This window comes from Sinocyclocheilus rhinocerous, unplaced genomic scaffold, assembly GCF_001515625.1.
Source record: "Sinocyclocheilus rhinocerous isolate Xijiao unplaced genomic scaffold, SAMN03320098_v1.1 scaffold291, whole genome shotgun sequence".
NCBI classification, from domain to species: Eukaryota; Metazoa; Chordata; class Actinopteri; order Cypriniformes; family Cyprinidae; genus Sinocyclocheilus; species Sinocyclocheilus rhinocerous.
In genome coordinates, this window is record NW_015640451.1 from 368,639 (window position 1) to 384,910 (window position 16,272).

The window sequence follows — 16,272 nt, forward strand, 5'->3', positions numbered from 1 at the left end:
ATTGCAGTGCTATACATATATATATATATATATATATATATGTAGGACGAGTCTTACTTTAATTCATTGATTGGATGGTGACGTGTGTCACTATATAGTTACAAAACCTAAACATTAGGCTACTAACAAAATGACATTAAATGTACTCATTTATAAAGTAATTTGTTTCGTTCCCGAATGAATCAGCGTTTATGAATGAACTGGTTGAATGAATAATTCAATGACTCACTTATTAAGACAGTCACTTGTCGCCACCTACTGGAACACCAAAGTAACCTGCAGAAAGAATCACTCTAAAATCCTCACCACACACATAGTTTGTTTGACCCATCAGATCAAAAAAAAAAAAGAAAAGCTTTTAGAATAATTAGTACCAAAGTCACGGTTTTTGTTAATGTTGACAGTGATGTTTATGCAGGCAGAGCAGTAAAATTAATTTATCCCATGCTCACTCAGCTCTGGACATCAGCACCTGGGATCTGGCGTGTCAGTTCAATAACACGGATCACCACACGGAGCTGAACGGCACTGACCGGCTGATCGTACGGAGAGGACAGGCCTTCACCATCAGCCTGTACCTGAACTCCGGCTCTTACCAGCCCGGATACAGCCAGCTGCACATCACTGCAGAGACCGGTAATACACAGAGATTTTAACCTAATATTTTAATACCCCAGCTAACAGGGAACATTTTGCATTTTTTTTTTTTTTTTGAAAGTTTCTTTCAAAATTATGAACAAATGTTCTTTCAGTAACATTATTAGAACATTAATTCAAAGTTATGATGGAATGTTCTATCCTGGAATGTTTTAGTTGGACGTTCACCTGTTAATCGTTTTTTTAAATGTTACTATTTGTTTCAGATTGTTCAGAGAACATTCAAATAGAACAGTCCCATAATGTGTGCAAAAATAGAATGTTCCCTGAACGTTCACATAACCGAGGAAAAACATTTTTACATTTTAAAAACTGGAACATTCAGAAATAATGTTTTTATTACTAAATAGGAATATATACAACATAGTCATTCATTCATTCAGAAGAAGAACACCTCTTAAAGGACCCAAAAACTGAAAATTCTGTCATTAATTACTCACCCTCATGTCGTTTCAAACCCGTAAGACCTTCGTTCATCTTCGGAACACAAATTAAGATATTTTTGATGGAATCTGAGAGCTGTCTGACCCTGCATAGACAGCAACACAACTGAAATGTTCCCAAGTCCAGAGACGTAGCAAGGAGATCGGTAAAATAATCCATGTGACATCAGGGGTTCAACCGTAATTTTCACCTGTTAATCGTTTTTTTAAATGTTACTATTTGTTTCAGATTGTTCAGAGAACATTCAAATGGAACAGTCCCATAATGTGTGCAAAAATAGAATGTTCCCTGAACGTTCACATAACCGAGGAAAAACATTTTTACATTTTAAAAACTGGAACATTCAGAAATAATGTTTTTATTATTAAATAGTAATATATACAACATATTCATTCATTCATTCATTCAGAAGAACACCTCTTAAAGGGATAGTTCACCCAAAAACTGAAAATTCTGTCATTAATTACTCACCCTCATGTCGTTTCAAACCCGTAAGACCTTCGTTCATCTTCGGAACACAAATTAAGATATTTTTGATGGAATCTGAGAGCTGTCTGACCCTGCATAGACAGCAACACAACTGAAATGTTCCCAAGTCCAGAGACGTAGCAAGGAGATCGGTAAAATAATCCATGTGACATCAGGGGTTCATCCGCAATTATATGAAGCTACAAGAATACTTTTTGTACGCAAAAGAAAAAAAAAACGACTTTATTCAACAATTCGTCTCCTCTGCATTTTCATTTTTGGGTGAACTATCCCTTTAAGTCTAAAAACACCTTGCTTTTAAAAATGGCTGTGACAGCAATATAAAAATGTTTGTTAATAATCAGAATAATCAGTTCTCTTTTGAACACTCAAATGGCAGGAATTCCCTTTACAATATTATGCAAGCGATTCCAGAAGCTCTCTGTTGTTCCTGTTTTCCAAAAGGGGATCAAGTTCATTCTTTATAAGTAATATAAATAAATGAAACATAATACTCAACACGCACAGTTGAGGATGAAGGTTAACACTACAGAGGGAATGTCAGGGCTCTTGTTGGACTTTCTGTGTTACAGATTCTGTTATGTTTTGGAGCTGGAGCAAGAGATAACATAAAGACATTAGTGAACACAAAGGGAGGCAGCAGCGTGTGTACACGCTGGCGTTCAGACAGGAAAGACTCTGCTCAGACTCAGATAACTCTAATGTCAAGAAAACAAGACCATCTGGCATGTTTAACGGAATCTGTAATGAGATATCACACATGTTAACTCCTTAGAAGTTATCAAAGAGTCAAGTACAAAACTATTGGTTTTGGTGAACGTTACGAAAACACCTCAGTCAGTGTCTCTCTTTGTCTTTCTTAGTGGCATGAGCCAAGCACCACACAACTTCTTTAGAAAGAGAATAATAGACTACTAGAATAAGATCTTTAGGAAATACTAAGTTTAAGTTTAATAATAAGCACAAACATGTTTTGTAGACAGTCAGACCTCCAAACTATGTACGGCAGTGACAAGCAATTTATCTCACTGAAATGGAAACTGATGCACTTTTTTTCCATCCACATTATTTATGTGAATTTTGGGATGTTGCATACAATTTTTTTTTAGATGCAAACATTAAGATGAGCATGACATTTTAAAATGCACATAAAAACTTCATCAATGAAAAGATCACTGATGTTTAAATGGATCATCAAAAAATGGAAAAACTGTCATCATTTCCTCACGTCATGTTGTTCCAAAACTGTATGAGTTTCTGTCTTCTGCTGAACACAAAAGAAGATATTAAAATATATATATATTAGTTTTGGTTCTCATTGTCCTCCATTGAATAGACAAGAAAAGGAAATGGAAGTCAGTGACATCCATTGTTCTTCAAAAATATAGCAGAATATGGCAGAAGAACGATTTGGAATGACACGAGGGTGAGTAAATGATGACTGAATTTTCATTCTTTTTTTTTCTGGGTGGACTGTGCTTTTTATTTATAATGGGGGCTACCCATCATGACACTTCAGAAACAAGTGTCATGGTTAAAGAAGACATCAGACAGGCATTAACTTTTTTCTTAGACCCAGACAAACTAAAACTCACCCATGATTCAGAAGTTTTGTTAATGTTGTTGTACTGACGGGAACTGACATGGATTGCTCTTGCTCAGTAATGAAGCCCAGTTTGGTTTTGATTGTTTTTGCTGATTTAGTTCTGATGGTTTGCTAGGCCCTCAGCCGGAGGAGCAGTATGGCACCAGGGCCGTGTTTGGTCTCAGCGATGAGATCGACGACACGCGCTGGAGCGCAGCGGTCAGCAGTCCACCCGGAGACACCGTTTGTCTTTCTGTCTACGCCGCTCCTGACGCTCCCATCGGCCGGTACGTCCTGACTCTAGATGGGCGCATCCAGTTCGACTTCATACTGCTCTTCAATCCCTGGTGCACAAGTGAGTGAGAACAGATGCGTTTGGGTGTTCCTCTCGCACACACCTTAAGGTTATAGACACGGATATCCTGTTCTTTATATGAACTGATGACAGAGACAGATGAGTAAGATCTCTGCGTACTCAACCCATTCTCTGATTTACAGGAGATGTGGTCTACATGGACAGCGAGGAGAAACTGGCCGAGTACGTTCTGGCCCAGGATGGCATCATCTTCAGGGGCGATGCCGAATACCCAGTCCCTTTGGCCTGGTATTTTGGACAGGTACCAACAAACACGATTGCACATGTTCATGATCTAGCTGTGCTCGATACGCTGAGCTCATCTCCTAAAAAACATAAACAAGTAAGACAGCAGAGGCACGAATGAAGGCAAATAACATGAAAAAGAAGTAGCTGGTGAGGAACATTTCACATCTGTGTGAATCCCACAAAAAGCCTGACGAGAACACATCCAAATCAGTGTTATTTTAGTATTATTACTCTACTATCATAGTATGTATTCATATTTTGCATTAGTTTTTATTTTTATATTGTCTGTTTAGATTTTAATTTATAATTCTGTTTTGCATTTTTGTTGATTTTGCTAGTTTTTTTCTTTTAATGTGTCTGCTTAGATTGCATTAATTTTTAGTTAAGTAAAGTTTTAACAAAGTAATTTATAGTTAAAACTTAAAATGAGAAATTTTGCCTTGGCAACTAACTGAAATAAGTTTAAAAAGGTCATGAACTGCATTTTATTATTATTTTATAATGTTCTGTGAGGTCCACTTATAATGTTAGCAAGACTTCTACATCAAAAAAACATAATAATAATAAAGTAATAAGCTATTTTGTATCCTGTTTTTGACCCTCTCCACAGAACAGTCTGTTTTTATTGGCGGGGTGCATTCAAGACTTGGAAGTAAATGCTCACTGCTGTGACTGGTTAACAGTTTTGCATATTAAAATAATAGATAGACAACTGCTGTGATTTTTATTTTAATATTTAATATTTTCATTTCAATTTTAGTCAGTCTTAAAAATTCTGTTTTGCATTTTTTTTTATTGTATTAATTTTTATTTCAGTTTTTAGTAATTTTAGTACTTCAGCTTAAACGAAATTAAAATGAGAAATTTTGCCTTGGCAACTAACTGAAATAAAATAGGTTTAATAAAACATATACAATATAAAACTTAAAATAATTTGAATAATTTAAAACTTTAAATTAAATTTAAATAACAAATAAGAAAAACATTATTTTCTATATTTTATTTTGTTTCTGTTGATATTTCATTTCAATTAACATAAATGTTTTTTGTTTTGTTTTGTTTTTATAGTTTTAGTTTTAGTTAACAATGACCACACTGAATCAAATCACCCCCAAAATGAAAAACTTGAAGAAAATGAAGTCTGTTTTTGCATTGTAAATATGAGTTCATACTGGGATCTCTGGTTTTTGATTGCAGACTTTTCAGCAGAGTTTGAGACATTGTTGAGATCTCTTCTGAAACTTTAGTGGAGAAACATGTGAGATCACTGATGCAAAACATCCAAGATGCCAGGAGTTTCAGAAAGTTATCATGTGTTCTCCATTTAATCTAATTGCTTGCTGGATGGATCTCAGATTTTCCATTCCTGAAGGCATTTTGAGGAAAAATACTTTTTGAAAATGTTTTTACAGATTGTAAATGTGCATTATGAGTGTGTGCAAATGTGATCGCTAACGTGCATTATTTGCATGTCGACTGTATCTCTGTCGTGTTTGTAGTTCGAGGAGGGCATACTGGACGCTTGCTTGAGAATCCTGGACATGAACCCTAAACACAGAAGGAACCCTGGGAAAGACTGTTCTGGACGCAGAAACGTCATTTATGTCACAAGAGTGCTGAGTGCTATGGTCTGTACTCTAATACGGACACACAAATGAAAAATAGTCAATTCTGAAAGAAACGAGTAACATTGCTTAATTCAGCAAGGATGCATTAACTTGATCCAAAGTGACAGTATTTATAATGTTACAAAAGATGCTGTTCATTTGAACCATGAAAAATAAAATGTATCCCAGTTTCCACAAAAACATGAAGCAGCACAAGTGATTTCAGCATTGATAATAATAAATGTTTCTTAGTTAGCAGACATTAGGATGATGTTTTCGCATTGCTCGGCAGATCAACAGCAATGACCGGGACTACGGCGTGCTGGAGGGCTGCTGGAAGGACACGTTTGACGGCGGCGTGAGCCCCATGTCCTGGAGAGGAAGTGTTCAGATCCTGAGGACGTGGAGCAGCACTTCCTGTCTGCCGGTGCGCTTCGGCCAGTGCTGGGTCTTCGCAGCCGTCGCCTGTTCAGGTATTAAAAAGACACAAAGCATGCTTTAAAAGAAGCTAAAACCACTAAAAATTGAATAAACTGCAAACTATAAGTCATGAGAATTTCTGTAATGAGTATGATTTTTTCTATTTATGTCAAGCTCTAAAATATTTAAACGTAGAAATGAAAATAAAAAATATTTAATCCTTATGCAGTTCAGTTTTTTTTTTTTTTTTAAAGATGTCTCTTCTGCTCAGCAAGGCTGCATTTAATTAATAAAAAACAGTAATATTATGAAATACTATTACAATTTAACGTAACTGTTTTCTATGTAAATATATATTGTAAAATGTAATTAATTCCTGTGATGCGCAGCTGAATTTTCAGCATCATTCCTCCAGTCTTCAGTGTCACATGATCTTCAGAAAGCATTCTAATATGCTGATTTGCTGCTCAAGAAACATTTCTGATTATTATCAATGTTGAAAACAGTTGTGCTGCTTCATATCTCTGTGGAAACCGTGATACTTTTTTTTTTTCAAGATTCTTTCATGAATAGAAAGTTCAAAAGGACAGTACTTATTTGAAATAGAAAACTTTTGCAACATTATAAATGTTTTTACTCTCAACTTAATGCATCCTTGCTGAATAAAATAAGAACTCGTACTGAGCACAAACCTTTGAATGGTATGTGGTCATTTTGTTAGATTCTAGGGCCATTCTTGTTACTTTTGTATCACAGTTGTTGGTTCTGTTTTGTGTCAGACAAGCAGACAGATGAAGCAGGTTCTTGTGTTTGTCCTCAGTGTCTCGCGCTCTGGGAATCCCATGCAGAGTGGTAACAAACTACTATTCTGCCCATGATACCAACAGCAACCTTGTTATCGAGCGCTATCTCAACGAGAAAGGAGAAATAGACAGCAGCACCAGAGATATGATATGGTATGAAAAACCACATCTTTCATCCAAATGTGTTTTAAATCCCTTTTATAAAAACTAAAACATACACATAGGAATTTGTCAATCAATAAATAAAAATAAAACTACAGGAAAAAAGCACATATTTGGACACTTACAGTATGGAAATGTCATTATATTGGACATTCAACAGTTTTTCTGCTGTAGGAACTACCACTGCTGGGTCGAGAGCTGGATGACGCGACCCGATCTCCCTCCGGGTTTTGACGGCTGGCAGGCGAGTGACCCGACGCCGCAGGAGAAAAGTGAAGGTGTGCAGACCCCCCTTTTCTTTCTCACATACAGCTAATCAAACATCCTAAACTTAAAGGGATAGTTCACCCAAAAATTAAAATTCTGCAGGGCAAAAAAATATTTTCTTACCAGTGATATTTTAGTATCACTGAAATAGTTTATATATATATATATATATATATTAATTAATGTTTTAATTAATATTAATATTTATTAATATTAATATTTTAAATCATGTTTTATTTATAAATGTTTTATTTATATTTACCGATTACATTTGAACTTTTAGAAGTTTTGTTGTGTGTGTGTCTGTCTGTCTGTGTGTGTATGTGTGTGTATGTGTGTGTCTGTGTGTGTATGTGTGTGTTTTATTTTTAGTATTTTTTGCATGTCTATATAGTTTTTATTGACTTTTATTTCATTTTTAGTTTCATTTGTTTTAGTACATCAAGTTAAACTAAATTAAAATGATAAATGTTGCCTTGGCAACTAGCTGAAAATTTTGTTTGTTTGTTTTTATAGTTTGTATAGTCATACAAATAGTTTTAATGGTTTTTATTTTAGTTTCAGTTTTAGTTCACTATAATAACTGTTTATTAGTATTTTTGTCTTGTTTTTGAGTACAAATATCAAAAATGTTATTTTAAATCCAGACTTGAAACTTACTTGAGAAGCAGAATGACTTCAGATATTACGTTTCATTTTCTAAAACGATCAAAATTAAGTGAGTTTATGCTTAAAACAAGAAAAATTTTTTTTGCCAATACACTTAATTCAAAGGGAAAACAAATGTCTTTCTTACACTATTAACAGTTTTTTTCAGATATCTTGTTCCAAGCAAAACCTCACTTAAATTTGATACATTTTTTTTTTCAGAAAACAAAAGTTGATTTCTGTCATTTTGCTTCTCAAGTAAATGTGTCTTGATTTAAGAATGTTTAGATATTTGTACCGGAAAACAAGACAAAAATACGAAGTAAAAATCATTTTTAGAAGACATCATTTAATCACCCTCATGTCAAACCCAAAAAATGTGGTTAATCTTTTTTGAACAAAACCTTAGAGGTTTCTGTCCCTCCATTGAAAGTCCAGGTAACCAAAACTTAGGAGATCTAAAATCATCAGCAATGAAGGCAAATAAATCGAATAACTTCTCAATAATAAATAACTTATCGAATAAAGATACAATTGCTTTATATGAACAGATATTAACTTAGGCTAAAATAAGCTGAGATGTGCGTTTCTGTCTCTCAGGCGTGTTCTGCTGCGGGCCGGTTCCTGTGCGGGCGATAAAAGAGGGCGAGCTCACCTTTAAATACGACGCTCCGTTTGTGTTCGCGGAGGTGAACGCAGACTTAGTGTACACCCTGAAATATAACGATGGGAGCACAAGGAAAATTGTGAATGACCAAAAAGTAGGGCAGAAGATCAGCACCAAGAGCGTAGGCCGAGATGAGAGAGAAGACATCACACACCTGTACAAATATCCTGAAGGTAGGAACACGCAAACAAGTGCACTTCCTTCCTATATCCACGCACATGAAGAGGGGGTTGATTTTGCGATGACCTCTTGCAGGTTCTGCGGAGGAGAGGCAGGTTTTCGAGAAAGCAAACCACCAGAACAAGCTGCTCCAGCAGAAGGGCAACTCTGGGCTGCACATCACCATCAAGCTGTCGACGGGCATCAGGAAGGGCTGTGACTTTGATGTGTTTGCAATAGTGAGCAATAACACAGAGGAGAATAAGAAGTGTCGTCTGGTGTTTGCGTCACGCGCCGTGTCGTATAACGGCATCATCGGCCGCGAGTGCGGCTTTAAAGACCTGCTGAATGTGGAACTGGCACCTGGAGGAGGTGAGCGGCCAGAACTACATTTTGTGCACAGATATTTGAAAAAACTATCCTTAAGTACTGCACTTTGGTTGCTTCAACCCGAGTATGTAAAACAAGACTGCATGCTAGCAATGCATTGGCCAAGCATGCACATACACATATGTGACCCTGGAGCACAAAACCTTCTTAAGGGTCTTAAGTGTCTTAAAGGTCTTAAGTGTCAATTTTTCAAAATTGAGATTTATAAATCATCTGAAAGCTGAATAAATACATTTTCCATTGGTGTATGGTTTGTTAGGATAGGACAATATTTGGCCGAGATACAACTATTTGATTGCATATGCATGGAGTATGTTTTTAGTCTTAGTAAAGTCATTGTAATGCATGGCCTAGAGTGGCAATGCCTATTTTTAATAAAGGTTATTTTAAAAGGAAAATTATCAAATTAGATGTATTATTAGCAGTAGTAGTAATATATTACTAATAATAATGTTAGTTAAAGCATGTACACAATTTATATATGAAGACTTCAGATGCAAAAACCTCTGAGTCCATCTGAGATTTTTTTAAGTGCTCATTTAAAAGAAAAAATCTCAGACGGACTGGAGGTTTTTGCATCTGAAGTCTTCATATATAAATTGTTTACATGCTTTAATTAATATTATTTTTAGCAATAACAATAACGAATAAATTTTTCTTACATTTATTATTACATTTATTCTTATATTTATTATTATTTTAGAGCCAAACTTATATATAACACACACAAGCCATTTAATATTATTTATTAATAATAGTAGTAGTAATAATATTTTTTATTTATTTTCATTTAATTATTATTTAACCTTTTTAATACTTTTAATAATATAATAAGACATAGAACATAATTGATACTCAATTTACATGTAATATTATTTATGATATTATAAATTGTGTAGATGCTTTGTGTTATCAGTTGTCTTCACTGTGTTTGTTCCAGAGAGGAAGGTTCCTCTGAGCCTGAACTACAGTAAATACTGTACTAATCTAACGGAGGACAATCTCATCCGTCTGGGCGCTCTGCTGATCGACTACAGCACAAAGGAAGCCGTCATGGCCATGCGTGACATCGTGCTGGACGACCCCGAGATCAAAATCAGGGTGCGACCACATTAACCACTTTCACAGTGATCACAAGGTGACATGACAACCCTATCATGTACGCACTGCCAGATGCATGCTGATGTATGTGTGTCGTTCCAGATTCTGGGAGAACCCAAAGAGAAGCGTAAGCTGGCGGCGGAGCTCACCCTACAGAACCCGCTGCCAGAGCCCTTACAAGGCTGCTGCTTCACCATCGAGGGCGCAAACCTCACCGGCGGCAGCAGCATCGCAGAGAAGTAAGAACTCAATAACTGTGCTGTGCTTAAGTTGCACGGGGATATTTGTGGCAATAGCCAAAAATACATTGTATGGGTCAAAATTATAGATTTTTCTTTTATGCTAAAAATCATTAGAACATTAAGTAAAGATCATGTTCCATGAAGATATTTTGTAAATTTCCTACCGTAAATATATCAAAACTTTATTTTTGATTATTAATATGCATTGCTAAGAACTTAATTTGGACAACTTTAAAGACAATTTTCTCAATATTTAGATTTTTCTGCACCCTCAGATTCCAGATTTTCAAATAGTTGCATCTCAGCCAAATATGAAACATGCACATTCCTGGATGTGTTTGGAGCCACATTGCACTGTGGGAAATATCATGCTGTAAAAACACAAGAATGAAAAGGACGCATGGAAGAGACGGCAATTTAACGAGATTTTTAGAAGAGAGAGTAAACATTTTATATGCAATTTTTATGTTCTTGCTTCATATATCTTTATATAGCTGTGACTTTTTCATTAAAAATCATTTATGCTATAATCTTGAATGGAGTGTTTTTAGCCTATTTCATTTTAAAGGGCTCACACCATGAAGAATCAAATTTGAATTATTGATATTTTAAGTGAAAATTTTGCGAGTCAGCAAAATCGACTTTTTCAAAATCGTTTTGCTTTGGATTAAAAAAAAAAGACATGCAGAAAAAAAAATCATAACAGAAAGCCTATTTCTTTTTGTGTAATTCTATGCATGCATGTTTGTATTGAAATGCATAAACATTCCAAAGAGGTTCTTTCATTCTACAAGCTGGCAGTTGATTCACATTTATCTTATACCTGAAGGCATTAAAAAGCTTTTAACATAAATCAGTCTTTAATAAACAAATCCACTTTCATTGATGTAGGTTGTGGTTTGTGTATCTGGGCTTAAAAACACGTGATGGAGAGTAATTACTGACAGAATTTCAGTTTTATGGTGAACGATCCTTCAAATGACGTTATCCAGCTGAACTTTATTTAGCATGAAGTGAATACTGACCTCTGTTGGTCAAAGGGAGAAATTATCTTAATCCAAAAATAGCAATTATTAAGTCACCTGCTCAACCCCTGCTCCTGAGCATGTTAGTTTTAGTGCTGTCAAACGATTAATCGCATCCAAAATAAAAGTTTTTGTTTACATAATATGTTTGTGTACTGTGTATATTTATTGTGTATATATAAATACACACACATACAGTATATATTTTGAAAATATTTACATGTATATTCTTATATTTTATATAAATATACTTTTTTTTTCATAAATATATACATGCATGTGTTCGTATTTATATATACATATATGCACATGTATATATGTATATATAAATATGCACAGTATACACATATATATTGTGTAGAGAAAAACTTTTATGTTGGAAGCGATTAATCGCGATTAATCGTTTGACAGCACTAGTTAGTTTTATAATTCGTTTCGAAACGCTCCATGAATTCCCTCAAACACAGCAATAATATTCGTGGCACAACCAAATTCATTCCACAGACATACAACACACACAGACTGGCACAGAAATAGCCTTCCACTGAAACAGAGCCATGCAATTCGGCGCTAATTCAAAAGTGATAAATATTCATGGTGTTTTCTTGGTCAGTCTGCAAAACTTAACGCACCAGTTTGAACATGTTACATTAGTAGTTTCAAACTGGGACGTTGATATTGCTCATTAACTTCATTTATATTAAATAAACGATCGTTTTTAGGAAAGGGATCATCTAAATATGAATCTGAAGATTATAGATTGATCCTGAGGGTGGCAGTGTTGCATCATGCACGTGTTCAAAGAAGCCTGATGTGACAAGACTGAACATAAAACAGAGATACATGCATCAAAAACAGACATGCATCATATTTTTGAACACAATACAGTCAATCAAGGTTTGAGAACCTTGATCATTCCACACATGTAGAATGTTTGCAATTATTTTTAATAGGTTTATATGACTTTTTTTAATTGAAACAAGTGACAATATCTTCATAAATTCAATAAAGTTACATAACTGAAACATTAAAGCAGAACAAAGCAGATATACAGAAGATGCATCATTAAAATCACTTTAACATCAGAAAACTGTAGAACATCTGTTCAACATTAATGGAAAAGCCCATTTAGAAATGTAGCTCTATTTCAAAGTCTTATAAAACACACACACACTAGCCATTGACCATCTTGTGCGCAACACATTTTTGTCAAGATACAAGCTAAACAAATGAAAATCACATACAAATAAAATGTGTAGGAGTATAGATCAGTAAAGGTAAACATCACCAACATAAACAATATATTACATTCAGTCCTTGTCTGACCCTCCTTTCTAATGAATAAATTAACATTTCACTCTCTGCCCCGCAGCTAAATTCACCCTCTTCGTTTCTTCTCAGACATTAATAATCACCTCTCGTTGCTGCTGCTGTGTTATTCATTCAATTCTTCTCCTCTCCTTATGGTGACCACATGGCCAGAAAAATCCAAAGAGGTGTAGCCAGAGTAAAACCTAAACTTTTAAACTGACATCAAACACAAAGAAAACAAAGGTTTTGCAGATTGCCTAGAGTTTTTAAGATTACTAGCAAACAGAATTGGTTCCAAAGGTGAGTAGGTTCAATTTTAAAAACTTTTTAATCACTTTTAGGCAAACTATTCCTTTAAATCGACACATTGCTGGTTCCTTTTTATAGAACACAAATTGGAACAATTTCAGTTTGCAATAAAACTAATGTTAAGACTAATTATGTGGACAACTTGTGTCAGGATACTGTTCGTAACATCACTGTTCTAGTTTTATCGAGGCGTCTCTCTTCTCATGTGCAGTTTTCAGCAGGACAGTCACTCTGTCTTCAAATCTCTGCTCTCTGATTGGTGTTTGTCTTGTTCCCCTCGTGGAGCTGATGATGATCCTCTTCATGAAACTGATAGGCCACTTGCTGCGTACTCTGCTCTTCTCTCTTACGGTGGCTCTTCTGATGATCTTCAGGACCTGCGTTCTGCTCTGATGTCTTCTTCTCCTCTTCTTTCTTCTGGTCTCTGTTGTGGACGGGACTCTGGTGTTCCTGCTGGAGGTCTGGCTGTACCTGCAGATACGCCTGAACTCTGTGCTGCTGGGCTCGGCTTTCACTGAAGTCAGTGACTCGACACTCGTACGTTCCCTCGTCTGATGGTCTGACGCTAGACAGACGAAGCTTATGTGAGATGTTGCTGCCAACCACTTTTACCACCTTAAAACAAACAAAATCTGATTATTCAACAAGAACATTCGACTAACAAAGCAAGTCCTGTGAAGCTAATTACGTTTGGGAATTAAGAAAAGCAATCATGTTTATGTGCACCAATTAAAATGAGTACATCTACTGAAGAAGCATGTTTGTTGCGACATTGAGACAGATTCTCTCACAAAGCAAAATTAATGTGAGATGTTGCTGCCAACCACTTTTACCACCTTAAAACAAACACAAAATATGATTATTCAACAAGAACATTCGACTAACAAAGCAAGTCCTGTGAAGCTAATTACGTTTGGGAATTAAGAAAAGCAATCATGTTTATGTGCACCAATTAAAATGAGTACATCTACTGAAGAAGCATGTTTGGAGCGACATTCTCTCACAAAAAGTTAAATTAATGAATATACTGACACATGAAACACCCTCATGGTCTATATTTTGTAATTAGTTGCACTTTTGTTTGTTGTTGTCAAAAACATGAATAAGAATTAATGAGATGATAAAATTGCTGCAGAATTACTAAAAAATTAATATTAAAAGAATAAGCTAAAGTGACTAATTTGAACAAGAAAATAGCACGAACAAATCTTAGTTTGATCAGATTGTGCTGATGTGAATTTGTTAAGAGATGTGAAGTGTCAGAATATATGTCAGAAGAAGCAAAATATAATCAAATCAGAATATAATGCATATGTAAACCTGACCATTAAGCAGTTACATTTTGTCAAATTGAGAGAAATTTCAAAATGCAAAACTCACACTTATTTTAGTCGCTCCCTTTGGTTTGTTTTCCTGTGAAACCACCTGTAGACACACATTCTAAATGAAAGTTAAGTGTTTAATTGTATTTGTGACCCTGGAGCACAAAACCAGTCATAAGGGTCATTTTTTCAAAATTGAGATTTATACATCATCTGAAAGCTGAATAAATAAGCTTTCCATTGATGTATGGTTTGTTAGGATAGGACAATATTTAATTTTGACCCATACAATGTATTTTTGGCTATTGCTACAAATATACCCCAGCGACTTAAGACTGGTGTTGTGCTCCAGGGTCACATATATGTATACATACACAGTTATCTCCATACATATTTGTATACTGACACAATTTTCATAATTTTGGCTCTGTATGCCACCAGAATAGAATTAAAATGAAACAATCAAGATGAAATTGAAGTGCAGACTTAAGTTTTAATTTAAGGGGTTGAACAAAAACATAACATAAAAAGCTTAGGAATTACAACCATTTTTATTCACAGTTCCCCTATTTTCAGGGGCTCAAATGTAATTGGACAAACAAATATAATCATAAATAAAATGTTCATTTTTAATATTTTGTTGAGAATCCTTTGCAGGCAATGACTGCCTTAAGTCTGGAGCTCATGGACATCAGCAGAGACTGGGTTTCCTTCTTTGTGATGCTTTGCCAGGCCTTTACTGCAGCTGACTTCAGTTGTTGTTTGTTTGTGGCTCTTTCTGCCTTTAGTTTTGTCTCTTCAGCAAGTGAAATGTGCGCTCAATCGGGTTGAGATCAGGAGGTTGATTCCACTTTTTTACCTTCAAAAACTCCTGGGTTGCTTTTGCAGTGTTTTGGGTCATCGTCCATTTGTACTATGAAGCGCCACCCAATCAACTTTGCTGCATTTGACTGAATCTGGGCAGAGAGTATATCCCTATACACTTCAGAATTCATCCGGCTGCTTCTGTCTTCTGTCACGTCATCACTAAACACCAGTGACCCAGTGCCACTGAAGCCATGCACGCTCATGCATCACACTGCTCCATGTTTCACAGATGATGTTGTATGCTTTGGATCATGAGCTGTTCCAAGCCTTCTCCATACTTTTTTCTTCCCGTCATTCTGGTACAGGTTGATCTCAATTTCAGCCATTCAAAGAATACTTTTCCAGAAGTTGTCTGGCTGAAATTTTTTAGATGTTTTTTGGCAAAGTCTAATATGGCCTTGTTTGCTCCTTGTGGTGAACCCTCTGTATTTGCTCTGGTGAAGTCTTCTCTTGATTGTAGACTTTGACAGAGACACGTCTAGAGAGTGTTCTTCTCTTGGCTGGATGTTGTGAAAGGGGTTTTCTTTACCATGGACAGTATTCTCCGATCATTGCTGAGCTCACCAGTGCGTTCTTTTTTTCTCAGAATGTACCAAAGTGTTGATTTGGCCACTCCTAATGTTCCTGATATCTTTCTGATGGATTTGATTTGTTTTTGAAGCCTAACAATCGTCTGTTTCACTTGTATGGAGAGCTCTTTTGACCGCATCATGTGGGTTCAGAGCAACAGCTTCCAAGTGCCAATGTAGGGCTGCACGATAAATCGCAACTGACAAGCTGTGCAAAACCACGATCATATTTTGCACAGCTTGTCAGTGAACAACGGCTCTGTGTAGTAAATGCTGCTCCATGTGAAAACACGCACGTGATGGAGATTTACTGCTGATTACAGAACTGGCTTTACTGGCAAGATGCGCATTAAATATTGCATGCGATTTATCGTGCAGCCCTATGCCAATGGCACACCTGCTTAATTGATGTAGAAATAATGAAGGAATAGTAGGCCTGTCACGATAACAACTTTTTGTTGTGCGATATATTGCCCCAGAAGTAATTGCGATAAGCGATATTATTGTCATTTTAAAGACCATTTTATGCCACTGAAAATATAATCATAATGTAACAACATAATAATGCAGGAAGGCCTACACTTCAAATGACAACAAACGTTTAATTTTTAAGAATATTTAGAT

At 35.6% G+C, this 16,272-nt stretch overlaps 2 protein-coding genes across 2 annotated transcripts in view; one reads left to right on the plus strand and one right to left on the minus strand.

The window, feature by feature from the left end:
• The window catches only part of LOC107752872 (protein-glutamine gamma-glutamyltransferase 2-like), a 13,385-nt gene extending 3,036 nt beyond the window's left edge, over positions 1-10,349 (plus strand). Inside the window, exons 2-12 of the mRNA XM_016568941.1 lie at positions 457-636; positions 3,312-3,530; positions 3,674-3,792; positions 5,279-5,407; positions 5,679-5,859; positions 6,627-6,762; positions 6,946-7,049; positions 8,287-8,526; positions 8,609-8,884; positions 9,843-10,003; positions 10,106-10,349. Of these exons, the coding sequence (XP_016424427.1) occupies positions 457-636; positions 3,312-3,530; positions 3,674-3,792; positions 5,279-5,407; positions 5,679-5,859; positions 6,627-6,762; positions 6,946-7,049; positions 8,287-8,526; positions 8,609-8,884; positions 9,843-10,003; positions 10,106-10,246 (1,886 nt within the window). The 3' untranslated portion in view covers positions 10,247-10,349. The remainder of the gene's footprint in view (positions 1-456; positions 637-3,311; positions 3,531-3,673; positions 3,793-5,278; positions 5,408-5,678; positions 5,860-6,626; positions 6,763-6,945; positions 7,050-8,286; positions 8,527-8,608; positions 8,885-9,842; positions 10,004-10,105) is intronic.
• Positions 10,350-12,319: 1,970 nt separating this feature from the next.
• The window catches only part of LOC107752873 (V-set and transmembrane domain-containing protein 2-like protein), a 16,196-nt gene continuing 12,243 nt past the window's right edge, over positions 12,320-16,272 (minus strand). Inside the window, exons 3-4 of the mRNA XM_016568943.1 lie at positions 14,271-14,315; positions 12,320-13,505 (exon numbers count right to left, since the gene is read on the minus strand). Coding sequence (XP_016424429.1) covers positions 13,128-13,505; positions 14,271-14,315 — 423 coding nt within the window. The 3' untranslated portion in view covers positions 12,320-13,127. The remainder of the gene's footprint in view (positions 13,506-14,270; positions 14,316-16,272) is intronic.